Here is a 15,026-nt window from a genome sequence, read left to right as displayed (position 1 = left end):
ACGGTCCCAGCTGTGGGCCACCCTACACCCCTTCCGGGGGTTGTTTACCAACCAGCCCGGAAGGACTGACTTGGCTGTCCATCACGTGGACACTGGGGATCATCCCCCGATCCGGCGTTCAGCATATCGGGTCTCCCTGGAGGTGCAGCAACACATGCGCCAGGAGATTGACGAGATGCTGAAGCTGGGGGTGATCCAGGCATCCAACAGCGCTTGGGCCTCGCCTGTAGTCCTCGTCCCTAAGAAGGACCGAACCACTCGGTTCTGCGTGGACTACAGGGGGCTCAATGCGGTCACGGTCGCCGATGCGTACCCAATGCCACGCATCGATGACCTGCTCGATCAGTTGGCCGGGGCTCAGTACCTGACCATCATGGATCTGAGCCGGGGATATTGGCAGATCCCCCTGACTCGCAAGGCCAGGGAACGCTCTGCCTTTATTACCCCATTTGGACTGTACGAGTCCACGGTGATGCCATTCGGGATGAGGAATGCCCCTGCCACTTTCCAGCGGATGGTCAACACCCTGCTCAAGGGACTTGAAGGGTACGCGGCCGCGTACCTGGATGACATTGCCGTCTTCAGTCCCACCTGGGAGGACCACCTAGAGCATCTAGCACAGGTGCTCAGGCGGATCCACCGGGCAGGTTTGACCATCAAGCCGGGAAAGTGTCAGCTGGCCATGAGCGAGGTCCAGTACCTCGGTCACCGGGTAGGCGGGAGAACACTGAAGCCCGAGCCTGAGAAAGTGGAGGCCATCGCATCCTGGCCCACCCCCAGGACCAAGAAGCAGGTGATGTCCTTCTTGGGGACCGCTGGGTACTATAGGAGGTTTGTTCCATGCTATAGTAGCCTGGCAAAGCCCCTGACGGACCTCACCAAGAAGAAGCTGCCCTCTGCAGTCGATTGGACAATGGACTGCGAGACAGCCTTCCGGGCCCTAAAGGACGCCCTGTCCAGCCCGCCCGTGCTACAGGCAGCCGACTTCACGCGGCCGTTTGTAGTACAGACCGACGCCAGTGACTTCGGCCTCGGTGCGGTGCTCAGCCAGGTGGACTCTGCGAGCCAAGAGCACCCAGTCTTGTACCTGAGCAGGAAGCTGTTACCAAGGGAAGTTGCCTATTCCACGATGGAGAAGGAGTGCCTGGCCATAGTGTGGGCCCTGCAGCGTCTGCAACCCTATCTATACGGGCGCCACTTCATCGTGGAGACGGACCACAATCCCCTCAGCTGGTTGCACACCGTCTCTGGGACGAATGGGCGATTGTTGCGATGGAGCCTTGCGCTCCAGCAATACAACTTCACCATTCGCCACAAAAGGGGCCGTGACCACGGTAACGCAGACGGGCTGTCCCGACAAGGAGAGGTCGCGGACGGGCGCACGGGGGAACACCGGAGTGTGCTGCCCCCTAGCGCCCTCAAAAGGGGGGAGGTGTGAGGTAAATCCGGAGATATGACGATAAATCATGATATTCAAGCATGTCAGGAAGCCCTCTCCTGGTGTCACCCCCCCCCCCTTCCCTTCACACAACTGGTTTAGCAACAAATCCATGGCCATGTCCTGTGATATGGAAATTAGGTGGCTTTAGGACAATGGACACAGGATGACTCCCTGCCGTCACCCTGTAGTAGGAGCTGCTAGCTAGTTAGCAAGGCTATGGAAATAGCCAGACAGAACGACTCCAGTAAAAAATGGTTCATATCTCGCAAGCCATATTTCCGATAAATATGGCAACCATAAAAATGGTGTCTCCGCATGTGGACGATGCCGGCACCCCCTTTTTATGGGAGCAGGACATTGGGAAATGCCCCAGGCGTGATATCAGCCATATGGGAACTCGTAGACAGGTCATGAGTCCCCTCGTTCTGTAGCTAAATTCATAACTGTCACAATGAGAGCATTGGCGTCCGCCTACGACGCTCCCAGGCAAAGTTATAGCCAAAATCCCCTTTGCTGGATAATTCTGATCCATGCAGGGGGAGTGGCAGTGCTTCCCCGTGAGGTCACTAAGGTAGGAGGGGACCTGGATCTGCCCAGGTTGATAACCCTACTTCGGCCATTTTCCAGCGTTCTTCTGCTCGGGGGCCTGGTTGGGAAAGACCTGTGAGGGGGTTCCTGGAAACCTGGTCTACAGCGCCCCCCTGTGGCCAGACGCAACAAGGTAACTGCTGGAACTGTGTATGCCTGTTTGTAACCCATGCTTTGATTGTAACTGTACTCTGACATATGTATATTCTGTAGATTCCCTATTGTATATATTGTAGTTTCTAGTGTGCTTTAGGCGATTAAATTATATAATTAATCTTGGGCTGTTCTGTTATCTCGATCTTGAATCCCACGTCTGTGTGTTCGGCTAATAGTTACCGTGAAGCGGTTGGTGGCAGCGAGTTGTGCCAAGGATTATTGTGGGGAGGCCAGTGAGATTCGGGAAGATATTATATATTCCGCCCGCGGAGGTCGGGGGAATATATACCTTACTCTCACCGGGGACCCTTCAATAATCGGCATAAGTAGTATAGCGGCCTCCTTGCTTATGGTCGGGCAATTCCATAATTGGCCTGACTATAAGAGGGGCGCTAGAGAGCGCGTCACGTGCTCTGTCTGTCGGTCGGGAGGTATAAAGGAGGGGTGACCCCCACTTGTTACCCCCCGATTGTGACGTACTGGTAGCCAGCGCGGGGGATTTCTGAGTGACCCCCCCGGTGGTTTGTGACACTATCCAAAGATCGTATAATTTATGTCATCTCAAGATGCAAAGAATAAGCCATCACACAGCCCCATATTCCGAAAAATGAGAACATTACAGGTCTGTAAAAATGGCGACAAAAGTGAATTTTTTTTTTTGTTTGACAAATTTCTGGGGGTATATACAGTATATGTTTAATCTTTTTTATTAAAGTTTTTAAAAGAGCAACAAAAGTGTCCATACAAACATAACATGTCAAAACATCCACAGCGTAGACATAAGTTCTTGAAAAGTAAAAGTACCCCAACGGGTAAAGAACAATAGTTGTTATCTAGAACCAAATCCTCTACACATTTTTGCGGAAGAAGTAATTTACCAATGCCTTCAATACTTTTATAGATAAACAGGAAAGATATAGAAAAGGGAATGAAAAGAAAGAAGAGAAAGAAGGAAATGGGGTGGAAAGAGGGCAGGAGAAGACAAAACAAAAAAGAAAAAAACAACTCCTCACCCCTATTGCACATACATACTGCCTTGCCTTCCCTTCTGATCTCAGAACACCGCTCAAGGGGACACAATCAAGGAAAAGATCCGGGAGGAGAGGGCCAATGCGAAGGGAGGAACAGAGCCCTCAGGAGTTGGGGAACAAGGATGAAAATGCCGGAGAGTCTAAAAACAGGATCGAGAGGCTTCATATTTGTAGGAATTTGTCTTTAGTGCCTTTAAATTCCACAGTCAGGTCTTCCATCTTATAAAGAGTGCTCATCTCCCCGTACCACTCCTCCAGCGTTGGGGACTGTGGGGGGTATATATAGACATATGGGTATATATAGACATATATGTATATATAATATATAATTGTTTGGTATCTAGGAACTCGTACTGACCTGGGAATTTAAATTGCCAGGTCAGTTTTACCACATAGTGAATATGGTAAATAAAAAATCATGAAATCGCCCCTTTTTTTTTTTTGCAATTTCATCGCACTAGGATTTTTTTCCCGTTCTCCAGTACAATACGGGGCAGAATGAATGGTAGTATTCAAAAGTGCAACTTGTCCCGCAAAAATTAAGCTCCAAATGGCTATATTAAAGGAAAAAGGAAAAATGTTATGGCTCTTGGAATAAGGGGAGGAAAAAAATGAAAACGGAAAATCGCCCTGGGGTGAGTGGGTTAATCTAGACAAACCATGGTTCATATATCCCTTGGTGATGTTACTACGGTGGGAAATAGATGGTGGTGTAGGGTTTATGTTGTGCTGCCCACATGCTATAAGTTACAGGCACAATGTATAAGATATATCACATATTGGGTTTGGCAGTCAATATGTGTTTTTATTGGGAAAACCTCCACTGTCTGAACAGACTGGAAGGTTTGTGCCCAATGTAACACATTTGCATCACGGACATTTCTTTGCCTGATATTTGTAGCTCCCAACTTTTTGTGGAGCAAAGTGGATCATGTTGTGTTAGTTGATGGGTTTTTGAGGCTGGGCGCAAAACAAAAAGAGATGGTGCTCATCAGAAGGGAAGTTTCGGAAGTTTAGGAATAATTGTATCGCGCACAAGATCTTTCCGTAGAAGGTACCAGATCTTGTTTATGGACTTACGGATAAGATGACGTGTAACTATAGGGAATGTAATTTTTTCTTTTTTTTTTTTTTTAAAGTATCCTCCTAGATTTTCTGCTCAGATTTAACCTGAACAGAAAATATCACCCCAAACACTTCAGAATTCATCCGGCTGCTTCTGTCTTCAATCCCATCAATAATAACCACTAGTGACCCAGTACCATTGGAAGCCATGCATGCCCGGCCATCACACTGCCTCCACCATGTGTTACAGGGGATGTGGTGTGCTCTGGATCATGAGCCATTTTAAGCCTTTCCCATACTTTTGATTTCCCATTATTCTTGTACAGATTGATCTTGGTTTCATCAGTCTACAGAACGCTTTTCTAGAACTGGGTGGCTTCTTTAGATGTTTTTTTTTTGTTTTTTTTGTCAAACCCTAATCTGGCTTTCCTATTGTTAAGGTTAATTAATGGTTTGCATCTTGTGGTGAACCCTCTGTATGTGCTCTCATGAAGTCTCTTTATGGTAAACTTAGATACTGAAACACTGAGTTCCTGGAGTGTTCTTCACTTGGGTGGGTGTTGTGAATGGGGCTTCTCTTCACCATGGAAATGATTCTGCAATCATCCACCACTGTTGTCTTACATGAATATCCATCCTTTGTGAGTTCCCAGGCTCACCAGTGTGCTTTTTTTTTTTGTAGAATGTGCAAAACTGATTTGGCCACTCCTAACATTTCTGCTATCTCTCTCATAGTTTTCCACTTCTTTTCCTCCTAATAATTGTCTGTTTCTTTTCCATTGAAAAGCTCCATTCATCGCATGTTGTGGGTTCACAACAACAACTTCCAAATGCAAATGTCACACCTGGAATCAGCTCCAGACCTTTTACCTGCTTAATTGATGATGGATTAATGAGGGAATAGCCCAAGCAGACTATTCAAGAACTTTTGAGATAATTGTGCATTTACGTCTGGTCCCTTGAAAAAGACACAACTACATATTAAAGAGCTGTAATTCCTTGCTGTTCGGAAGGGAGAAAATGTATTCAACGTGAATGAACAAAAAGAGGGGAAATATTAGAATTAGGAACGGGTTAATATAGATCTACAGCCCTATCAAAATCACCTAGGGTTATTAGGGTTTTTGTGGTTTGAAAACTTACTGAAACAAAGACTTGCTGAGGGAAGTGACTACCGTAAGTTATGTAGATGCACGGAGTGCCTTTTACTTACTATGTAAGAAATGCCTACATTTATCCATGATACACCCACATTTTTGAGGGGTATAAAAGACCTGATCTTCACTAAATTCATTGGAGAGCTTTGGAAATCACATACTTGTGTATTTCATTAATTCTCACCAGCGAAGTAGACAAAATTCCAGCAACTTTTAATTGGCATTAGAACTGCTCCAACATTTTAGGTTTTTCCTTTTGTTCTGTGTTTTTGGTGCTGTATTGGAGATATTCTGTGTGTGACTATAGTTGGATTGTGTGTTATACCGGGGGCAGGACGGGGCCAGGACTGGATGTAGTGATCATGTGAAGCCGGCAACAGCTCCGGAGATTTCTTACATGGGATCTTTATGATGTTACATCGTCATCTTCTCCCCATTCAGGTCCCTACAATATCTGATCCGCTCAGTGGAGATCTTCTATATAAGAGTATATTCCCGATTGACCCTTGAGGGATGGATGGGTACAAGGACAAGATGGTGGAGAGGATATTACACATCACCCTAGAGATCCTCTTCCGGCTTACTGGACAGGTGAGAGATTCTGATGATGTCACATTACATCATTCTTATCTATGGGAATAACAGATGGACAGAACTGGAGAGGTGAGGACTCTGGAAATGTCTGTAGTGAGATTTATTAATGTGTCTCTCCATAAGCAGGATTACACAGTAGTGAAGAAGACCTCTAGTGAACACTGTCAGGACCCTGCGTCTGAGAGATGGGGAAGACCCCTGACCCCAATCACGGGGCCTCCACCTCACCCCCTGATACATGAGGACATCAATGACCAGAAGGTTCTAGAACTCACCTACAAGATGATTGAGCTGCTGACTGGACAGGTGACACTGCTGGGAATGCTGGGACATTATACAGTAACGCTATGAAGGGACCAGGGGATGACAGTATCATTGTATGTGTCAGGTTCCTATAAGGTGTCAGGATGTCGCCGTCTATTTCTCCATGGAGGAGTGGGAGTATTTAAAAGGACACGAAGATCTGTACAAGGACGTCATGATGGAGGTTCCCCAGCCCCTCACATCATCATGTAATAGACAGGGCTAAATACACACGGCCTATAATTATCTGTATGTAAAGAATGACTTCACTCCCTGTATGCGTTTTCTCCAGTTCTATCCAGTGAGAAGACAACACCAGAGAGATGTTCCCGTCCTCTTCTTCCACAGGACTATAAACAAGAAGATCCCAATGTTCCTCAGGATCATCAGGTAGATGGAGAAAAGGTGTCATGAAATCTCCCTATGATGTGTGGTTGGCTGTGAAGGTCTTGTGCGCACTCTTGTTTTATCCACCAGTCTTATATGTTTTATACCTGTCTAATGAGAACGGTGGAGATGGCAGGATTAGAGCTGATCATAGATGAGATTTCCCCATTTGTCTGTGACTTTTACAATATTTGTTTCAGGGTGAAGAGCTGACCCGTATTAATACTACAGAGGCATATGTGAGGGGTGATGAGTGGTTTAAAGTGGAGATTATTACAGATGACTACCCAGGTGAGTAGTGACCACTAAATGCAGAGACATCACAGATTTTACTCCATCACGGGCTTATATAATAACTTTATATGTTGATATTTTTCTAGCGTGCAATCATATGGAACTTTTGATGTAAACTTTGGGCTTCAAAATTTAGGGTCCACTTCATTATGAACGTTAGTTAGTGGAACATTTGATGTATTCATTGGAGGAGTGCCACCATACCCTGTCTATGTGTGGCACCCCTGAGGCTTCAGTCTCCACAGGGTACTGCATCTCCCTTTAAGATGTAGTACTCATCCCGGGTAAGGAGATATTAATCGCTGGTGTTTCTCATATTCACTCACAAAACACAGATGCTTTCCCAACGGGGAAATGGCCTGGGGTAGATTGAGGTTGGCCATCATGAAGCATGGGACTTTTCCGGTCCCTGGGACAACCACCTGGGGGGCGGGTACCACTTGGGGAAAAGGGAAGGAGCATCTTCACACATAGTCAGTTAGCCCCAGGCACAGCTTGGGGTGAGGAGCACAGTCAGGACCTCGGTCCAAACTTTTTACCTCACACTTCTGGGAGCGCCATAGGACCCGCGGCTTGGAGCAGACAGCTCAGCCCGGGTTCTCTACAGCTACACTGGATTCTAGGGTTTGTGGAGAGTGCAGAAAACACCCACAGTCCGTTTCACACTCCACATACACCAGGATTGGAGGGACCACGACCAGAAAGGACTCAAAGGGGGAACACTGGTGGTAACCTCAAATTGCTCGGGATAGACTGGGGCCCATCACGGCGGTGACCGGCATCTCTCGGGTAAACCAGGATGAAGAGTACAGAAACCGTGAACCCGCAGAGAATGTGTCTGCCTTTCCTTGCCGGTGCCCCGTGCTTCGGTGCCTGCCATCACTACAACCCTCATCATCCTCCCCGGGGCCCGCTCCACCTGTGGGTAGCAGAAACATCTTAGCTGCTATAACAATCCGCCCTGGAGGACAGCGACAGCAGCGATGGCTATTCCCTGGCTATTCACGAGACAAACCTCCATTATCATCCCCCCCCCCCTTCTTTATTGTACAGCTCGGGGCAACGAAGCCAAGTAGGGCCACCCGTGACATCCCCAGACCCGACATCACCAGGCCCGGGGAACAAGTTTAACCCCTGTCTCGTGGGTGGTACATATGCTCTGCCCAATTTTGTGGAGCTTGACGGGACTTGTGTAAAAACATCAAAAGTTGCCAGTTTTTACAACTTTTCCAAGTGTTTTATGCTAGAAAACTGGTGTAAAGTATTTGAATCAATTGTGTATTTGAGGGAAACGTGCACAATAGCTCAGGGTGAAGGTTATTCTGTTTTCTTATTTGCTATCCTGGACCTACTGGACGCTGCTATTTGAATTATAATAAAAAAGCAATTGGATGTCGTCTTACTGTAGGCATTTAGTATGACTGTAGATGGCCATGTCAAAAATTGTGGGATATATGTCAAATTGTGGACCTGTTTTGCTCCGTGTGCAGCTCTAGATTTGCACCGATGATGAATGCAGGAGCTGTCATCTATTGTATGAAATATCTTGGACTAGAATAAAGCTGAGATTAGTGGATCAATTTGATCCAAAATTCTTGTAGAATTTGAGATACTTCACTTGTCACGGTTTGAAAAGCTCTCCATTTGATTTGCACGAATCGCCAATTTCACGTTGTAGATAAGTACAGGGGTATGGCCAAGTGTGCTCATGTTATTGTAATAATAATTAATATTTCTAGAGCGCCAATGTATTCCGCAGAACTGAAGAATTACATTACAGAGTAACACATAGTTCAACACCTACCAAAAGGAGTGAGGGGCAGGGGCATACTATAATGACCCCAATAAAGTAATAATTGATTAAAAAAAAACCTCTCCTGTTATTCTTCTGCTCCTGTCTCTGCAGCGTGTGGTTTAACGCTGTGCACAGTTAAACACAAAGGGCGTAATGTAGTGATGTCATTGTGCCCGCTGCGCTAAGACATCAGACACACAAGAAGAATGACGGAGGAGAGAACTGGCGACTCTATCTTTCATCATTGCTTTCAACTGTATTTTCAGCCAAGATGTGGATACAGTTCAAAAGCTGATGCCAGAGGGGATGGTGGGGTGTTCGTCAGGCTTCGCACTGGCACTACGCTCCCCCCCCCCCAAGCTCAAGGGACACATAGCAGCAGTGCGGTCTTTGCACCATTAGTAGTACACCACTGATCAGGGCCCTGCTCGCAAGCTTACAAACTATGAGGAAATAGCGGTAACCCAATATATAAAAATGCTTTGCTTTTCATGTAAGTCCCTTTGATGCCTTGTAGCTATCACACTAAAAGATATAGGACAGCCAATCAGGAGAGACTACTGGAGCCTCTATAAAAGCTGTAGCAGGGATTGCCGAACCGATTTTAAAGTAGCTCTGTATAATGAGGGGATAGGGATCTCACAACTCAACAATAGAGAGGCCTAAAACAATATACAAATACTTTAGATCGTTTGTGTTGCACAACTGCAGCAGTGAAAAAGATGAATGTAGTATTCTATGAATAATATGGAGATTCATTTAACAGGTGGAGAGACACATGGGAGACTTGCCAACAGCCGGTCCTCACCCAGTGTGATTGATCAGTTGGGTAAGATAGTAAATTAAGATTTTATTTACTTGAAAAATATTGTGTTGGCTTGCTGCTACCTAGTGCATAAAGAATTAAGAAAAATGTTGTGCTGAATTTGATTTACACATTTTTCTTAATTCTTTATGCACTAGGCAGCAGCAAACCAACACAATATTTTTCAAGTAAAAAAAGTCTTAATTTACTACCTGTCAGAAAAATGTGCTCTTCACAAGTTACCTGAATGGACTGAGCTTTTTAATTTCCTGTACATTCTTTTTGTGAAGTGGGAATAATTGTGTGTTGTTTTTTTTTTTAATAAATACTAAACAAAAATAACCAAGATTCAGATATTTACCTTTCACTATTTCACAAGTGATGTGTGGGTCTTAAACAATTATTTCACATCCCTGTATGCCAAAACAATACAACTTTAGTTGCTGCCTTTTTAGACATGTATCTACCTACCTAGCATTTCTTGTTCTGTCATTTCTGAAAAGGTGTGGTATAGATTTTCTTTGTTTTTTTTAACTAAAAGAAAAAAAAAACATATCCAGACTTTTAACTGTCCATGTTTATTTTGTGCACCTATTTTACTAGTTTAATTTGACACCTTTTAATTTAATTATGTGCCACACCAATAAGGAAGAGGAAATGAAGGTGATTACTTCATCTCTTTATTCTTGGTTCAGGTCAATGCGTTTCAGAGAGCAATGTCTCCTTCATCGGGACATTAAAGACATCAACAGTCTGTTGATGTCTTTGATGTCCCGATGAAGGAGACATTGCTCTCTGAAACGTGTTGACCTGAACAAAGAATAAAGAGCTAACATAATCAACATCGTTTCCTCTGGTGATAGCGCGGCATAAACCCGATCTTCCCTTCCTTACGGTTTTAACTCTTAATCCAGGGCTGCGGCTGTTGCTAACATCTAAACGTGCAATTAGGGCTTATGACTAGCACAACCCTAATAGGTGAGTGTGATTACCTCTTCTTAATGGTGCTTTACCTGGTAAGATCCTATTTTGTTAATTAAATCAGTTTTATTCTTGGCAGGTGATGATACCAGGAGCTCAGAAGGACATGTGATATTCTCAAATTTTGCAATAGATACGTGTGAAGAACATGTCATTACACCTGCCATTCCTGAAGCAAAGGTCCTTTCTTCTGCTTCCTCCAAGACTAATATGCAAAACAAAAGTCAAGAAACGTCTGTTGAACTTAAAAAAATTTTCTCCCCTATGGAAGGTATTTTATGTTCAGAATGTGGGAAATGTTTTGAAAAGAAATCAAGCCTTGTTAAACATAAGAGAATTCACACAGGGGTGAAACCATTTTCGTGTTCTGAATGTGGGAAATGTTTTTCTTCTAAATCACAGCTTGTTACACATCAGAGAAGTCACACAGGAGATAAGCCATTTTCATGTTCAGAATGTGGAAAATGTTTTTCTCATAAATCAAATCTTGTTTCACATCAGAAAATTCACACAGGGGAGAAGCCATTTTCATGTTCCGAATGTGAGAAATGTTTTTCTCATAAATCAAATCTTGTTTCACATCAGAAAATTCACACAGGGGAGAAGCCATTTTCATGTTCAGACTGTGGGAAATGTTATTTGATGAAATCACAACTTGTTAATCATCAGAAAATTCATACAGGGGAGAAGCCATTTTCGTGTTCAGAATGTGGGAAATGTTTTTCAACCAAAAATAAAATTGTTCAACATCAGAAAATTCACACAGGGCAGAAACCATTTTCATGTTCAGAATGTGGGAAACGTTATTTGATGAAATCACAACTTGTTAATCATCAGAAAATTCACACAGGGGAGAAGGCATTTTCGTGTTCAGAATGTGGGAAATGTTATTTGATGAAATCACAACTTGTTAATCATCAGAAAATTCATACAGGGGAGAAACCATTTTCATGTTCAGAATGTGGGAAATGTTTTTCTACAAAATCACAACTTGTTCTTCATCATAACATGCACAAAGGGAAGAAGCCATTTTCATGTTCAGAATGTGGGAAACCTTTTTATACGAAATCAGATCTTGTTACCCATCACAGAAGTCACACAGGGGAGAAACCATTTTCATGTTCAGAATGTGGGAAGTGTTATTCAACAAAATCATATCTTGTTATACATGAGAGGATTCACACAGGGGTGAAGCCATTTTCATGTTCCGAATGTGGGAAATGTTTTAACGCTAAAAGTGATGTTATCGTTCATCAGAGAATTCACACAGGGGAGAAGCCATTTTCGTGTTCAGACTGTGAGAAATGTTTTACAAAAAAATCAAATCTTACTAAGCATCAGATGAGTCATAAACAGAAATCAAAACATTTTCATGCTCCCAATGTGAAAAATGTTTAAAAACAATTATTTTTAATGTATCAGTGAAGTACAACAGGGCAGCTGCCATATTCATGTTCAGAATGTGGGAAATGTTTTACACTGAAACCTCATGATGTTATACATCAGAGAACTCACAAAGGGAAGAAGCCATTTTCATAAGTGTGGAATGTGTTATACAGAGAAATACAGTTTTGTTATACATCTGTTAACTCACACAGCAGAAACTGTTTTCATGTTCAGATTGTGATAAATGTTTTCCTCCTACAGGGAAGTAACCATTTTCTCTCCATACTAGTTTTATTTACAATGAAAAATAATGCAAATTATAGTAAATTCACAAGCCTACAAACGAAAGGGAAAAAAATTTAGGGAACTAAAAGAATAATAGAAAAGGTTTACAGTTACCAATGACCATTTGTTATTAGTATACAAATAATACACCTCTATATGAACAATGTATAGAACATAAGCTGGTGTCACACACAGCGACAACGACAACGACGTCGCTGCTACGTCACCATTTTCTGTGACGTTGCAGCGACGTCCCGTCGCTGTCGCTGTGTGTGACATCCAGCAACGACCTGGCCCCTGCTGTGAGGTCGCCGGTCGTTGCTGAATGTCCAGCTTCATTTTTTCGTCGTCACTCTCCTGCTGTGACACACACATCGCTGTGTGTGACAGCGAGAGAGCGACGAAATGAAGCGAGCAGGAGCCGGCACTGGCAGCTGCGGTAAGCTGTAACCAGCGTAAACATCGGGTAACCAAGGGAAGTCCTTTCCCTGGTTACCCGATGTTTACGCTGGTTACCAGCCTCCGCTCTTGCTGCCAGCGCCGGCTCCTGCACTGTGACATGTGGCTGCAGTATGCATCGGGTAATTAACCCGATGTATACTGTAGCAAAGAGAGCAAGGAGCCAGCGCTAAGCAGTGCGCGCGGCTCCCTGCTCTCTGCACTGTGACATGTAGCTGCAGCACACATCGGGTTAATTAACCCGATGTGTACTGTACCTAGGAGAGCAAGGAGCCAGCGCTAAGCGCGGCTCCCTGCTCTCTGAACATGTAACACAGCGACGTTATGATCGCTGCTTCTGCTGTGTTTGACAGCTAAGCAGCGATCATAACAGCGACTTACAAGGTCGCTGTTACGTCACCGAAAATGGTGACGTAACAGCGACGTCGTTGTCGCTGTCGTTTAGTGTGAACCCAGCTATAGTTTACATTATTATAACAGAACCATGAGCAGTTCTGGGTGCATATTGCTAATCCCAGCCTAACTGTGCCTGTGTCTAGTAGCATAGATAAAAAGATCTTTATAAAAAGTATTTCTAAAGATCTTTTACCATATGCTAAAGAGCGAGAGTACTAGTCCCCTGGGCGTTAGTTCCCTTGCCAGTCGCCCCCATTAGCATGTTAGTATGTCCCTGTGGCGTGCTATCATGCTAATGTATACGTAGCGTCACAGGATGATCTGACTCGCCTCTCCGCCGCCATCGCTGGATTTCGGCTCAGTGCGCATGAGCCTGGAGTTCGGGTCATGCCCACTACGTCGGTTTGAAGCCAGGACGCATACACCTAGCTTCATAGTGCGCCTGACCCAAACTCAGGGGTCATGCGTACTGAGCCGAAATCCAGCGATGGAGGCGGAGAGGTGAGTGAGATCATCCTGTGACGCTGCGTATTCATTAGCATGATAGCATGCCCACAGGGACATACTAACATGATAGTTCCCGGGCCAGTTGTTCCTCATTAACGCCCAGGGGGCTAGTGCCCTTCCTCATTAGCATACGATATAAGATCTTTAGAAATACTTTTTCTAAAGATCCCTTTATCTATGCTAGTTTATACAGGGACGATTAGGCAGGGATTAGCAATATGCACCCAGAACTGCTCGTGGTTCTGGGTGCATATTGCACCTGACAGATTCTCTTTAAGAAGATTGCCTGGTGACCCATACTTCCATGTTATGAATCTCTTGGCATTTCAGGCTTCTCTTTTATTAGCTGTGCTGTCTCGATCTCACCCACACAATGGGTACAATGCAATTGTAGATGAATGACATCTCAGATATGATCAATGAGAAATAAAGCTGGAGGCACTGCAGGCCATGGTATCACGTTTAGTCCACGCAGGCTGGTCACAATGGAACGAGCAACATGCAGCCTGGCATTATGTTTAAAAAATCGATTCCAGAGACACTTTGGAGAAATGGCTGTACCACTGGTTCCATGGCCAACTCAATGTGATGCAGATCAGTTAAGGGACACGGTATGAAAAGTAGAGGGGTTCCGCTACCTTGCAGTACACCATAATCACAGGAGTAGAACTGGTACCGTGTTTTTCCAAAAATAAGACCTCCCCCAAAAATAAGCCCTAGCGGGGATTTTCAGCATTTTCGGAGAACGGCTTAAATATAAGCCCTCCCCCGAAAATAAGCCCTAGTCCCGGATCAATAATGAAGTGTCCGTGCAGCTAAAAAAGTTACAGATACTGCAGGACACTTCATTATACACAGCGGCACCCGGCAATTACACTCACCCGACACTGAGCGGCAGGATCTGCAGTGATCGCACACCCGCACACATCAGCTCTCACACACACACACACACACACACACAATCAGATCTCACACACAAACATCGGATCGCACACATAAGCAGATCACACACACAAACATCGGATCACACGCAAACATCAAATCACACACACACACACAAACATCGGATCGCACACACATCGGATCGCATACACACTCACCTCATCTAGCGACACCGATGTCTTCTCGCCGGGAGAATCCTGAGGGGCAGTGTCATGCAGCGCGACGAACAGGACCTGAGGTCGGACACGTGACGTGCTCTCATTCCCTGCTGCCGTAAGTGCTGGATGTGATGTGTGTGTGTGTGTGTGATCTGCTGTGTGTGTCTGCAATCGGCTGTGTGTGTCTGCGTTCGGATATGTGTATTTGTGATCGGCTGTGTGTCTGTGATCGGCTGTGTGTGCCTGTGATCGGCTGTGTGTGCCTGTGATCGGCTGTGTGTGCCTGTGATCGGCTG

General features: G+C 44.8%; 1 protein-coding gene across 1 annotated transcript in view; it reads left to right on the top strand.

Annotated features, from left to right (window-relative positions):
* Positions 1–15,026, top strand: part of LOC142312873 (uncharacterized) — a 346,266-nt gene that overhangs the window by 18,351 nt on the left and 312,889 nt on the right. Inside the window, exons 2-7 of the mRNA XM_075351858.1 lie at positions 5,880–6,029; positions 6,159–6,338; positions 6,421–6,544; positions 6,628–6,725; positions 6,923–7,013; positions 10,677–11,980. Of these exons, the coding sequence (XP_075207973.1) occupies positions 5,952–6,029; positions 6,159–6,338; positions 6,421–6,544; positions 6,628–6,725; positions 6,923–7,013; positions 10,677–11,980 (1,875 nt within the window). The 5' untranslated portion in view covers positions 5,880–5,951. The remainder of the gene's footprint in view (positions 1–5,879; positions 6,030–6,158; positions 6,339–6,420; positions 6,545–6,627; positions 6,726–6,922; positions 7,014–10,676; positions 11,981–15,026) is intronic.

The sequence above is a fragment of the Anomaloglossus baeobatrachus genome, chromosome 5 (assembly GCF_048569485.1).
Source record: "Anomaloglossus baeobatrachus isolate aAnoBae1 chromosome 5, aAnoBae1.hap1, whole genome shotgun sequence".
NCBI classification, from domain to species: domain Eukaryota; kingdom Metazoa; phylum Chordata; class Amphibia; order Anura; family Aromobatidae; genus Anomaloglossus; species Anomaloglossus baeobatrachus.
Note: the sequence above shows the minus strand (reverse complement) of the source record. Positions and strands in the feature narration are given on the sequence as shown.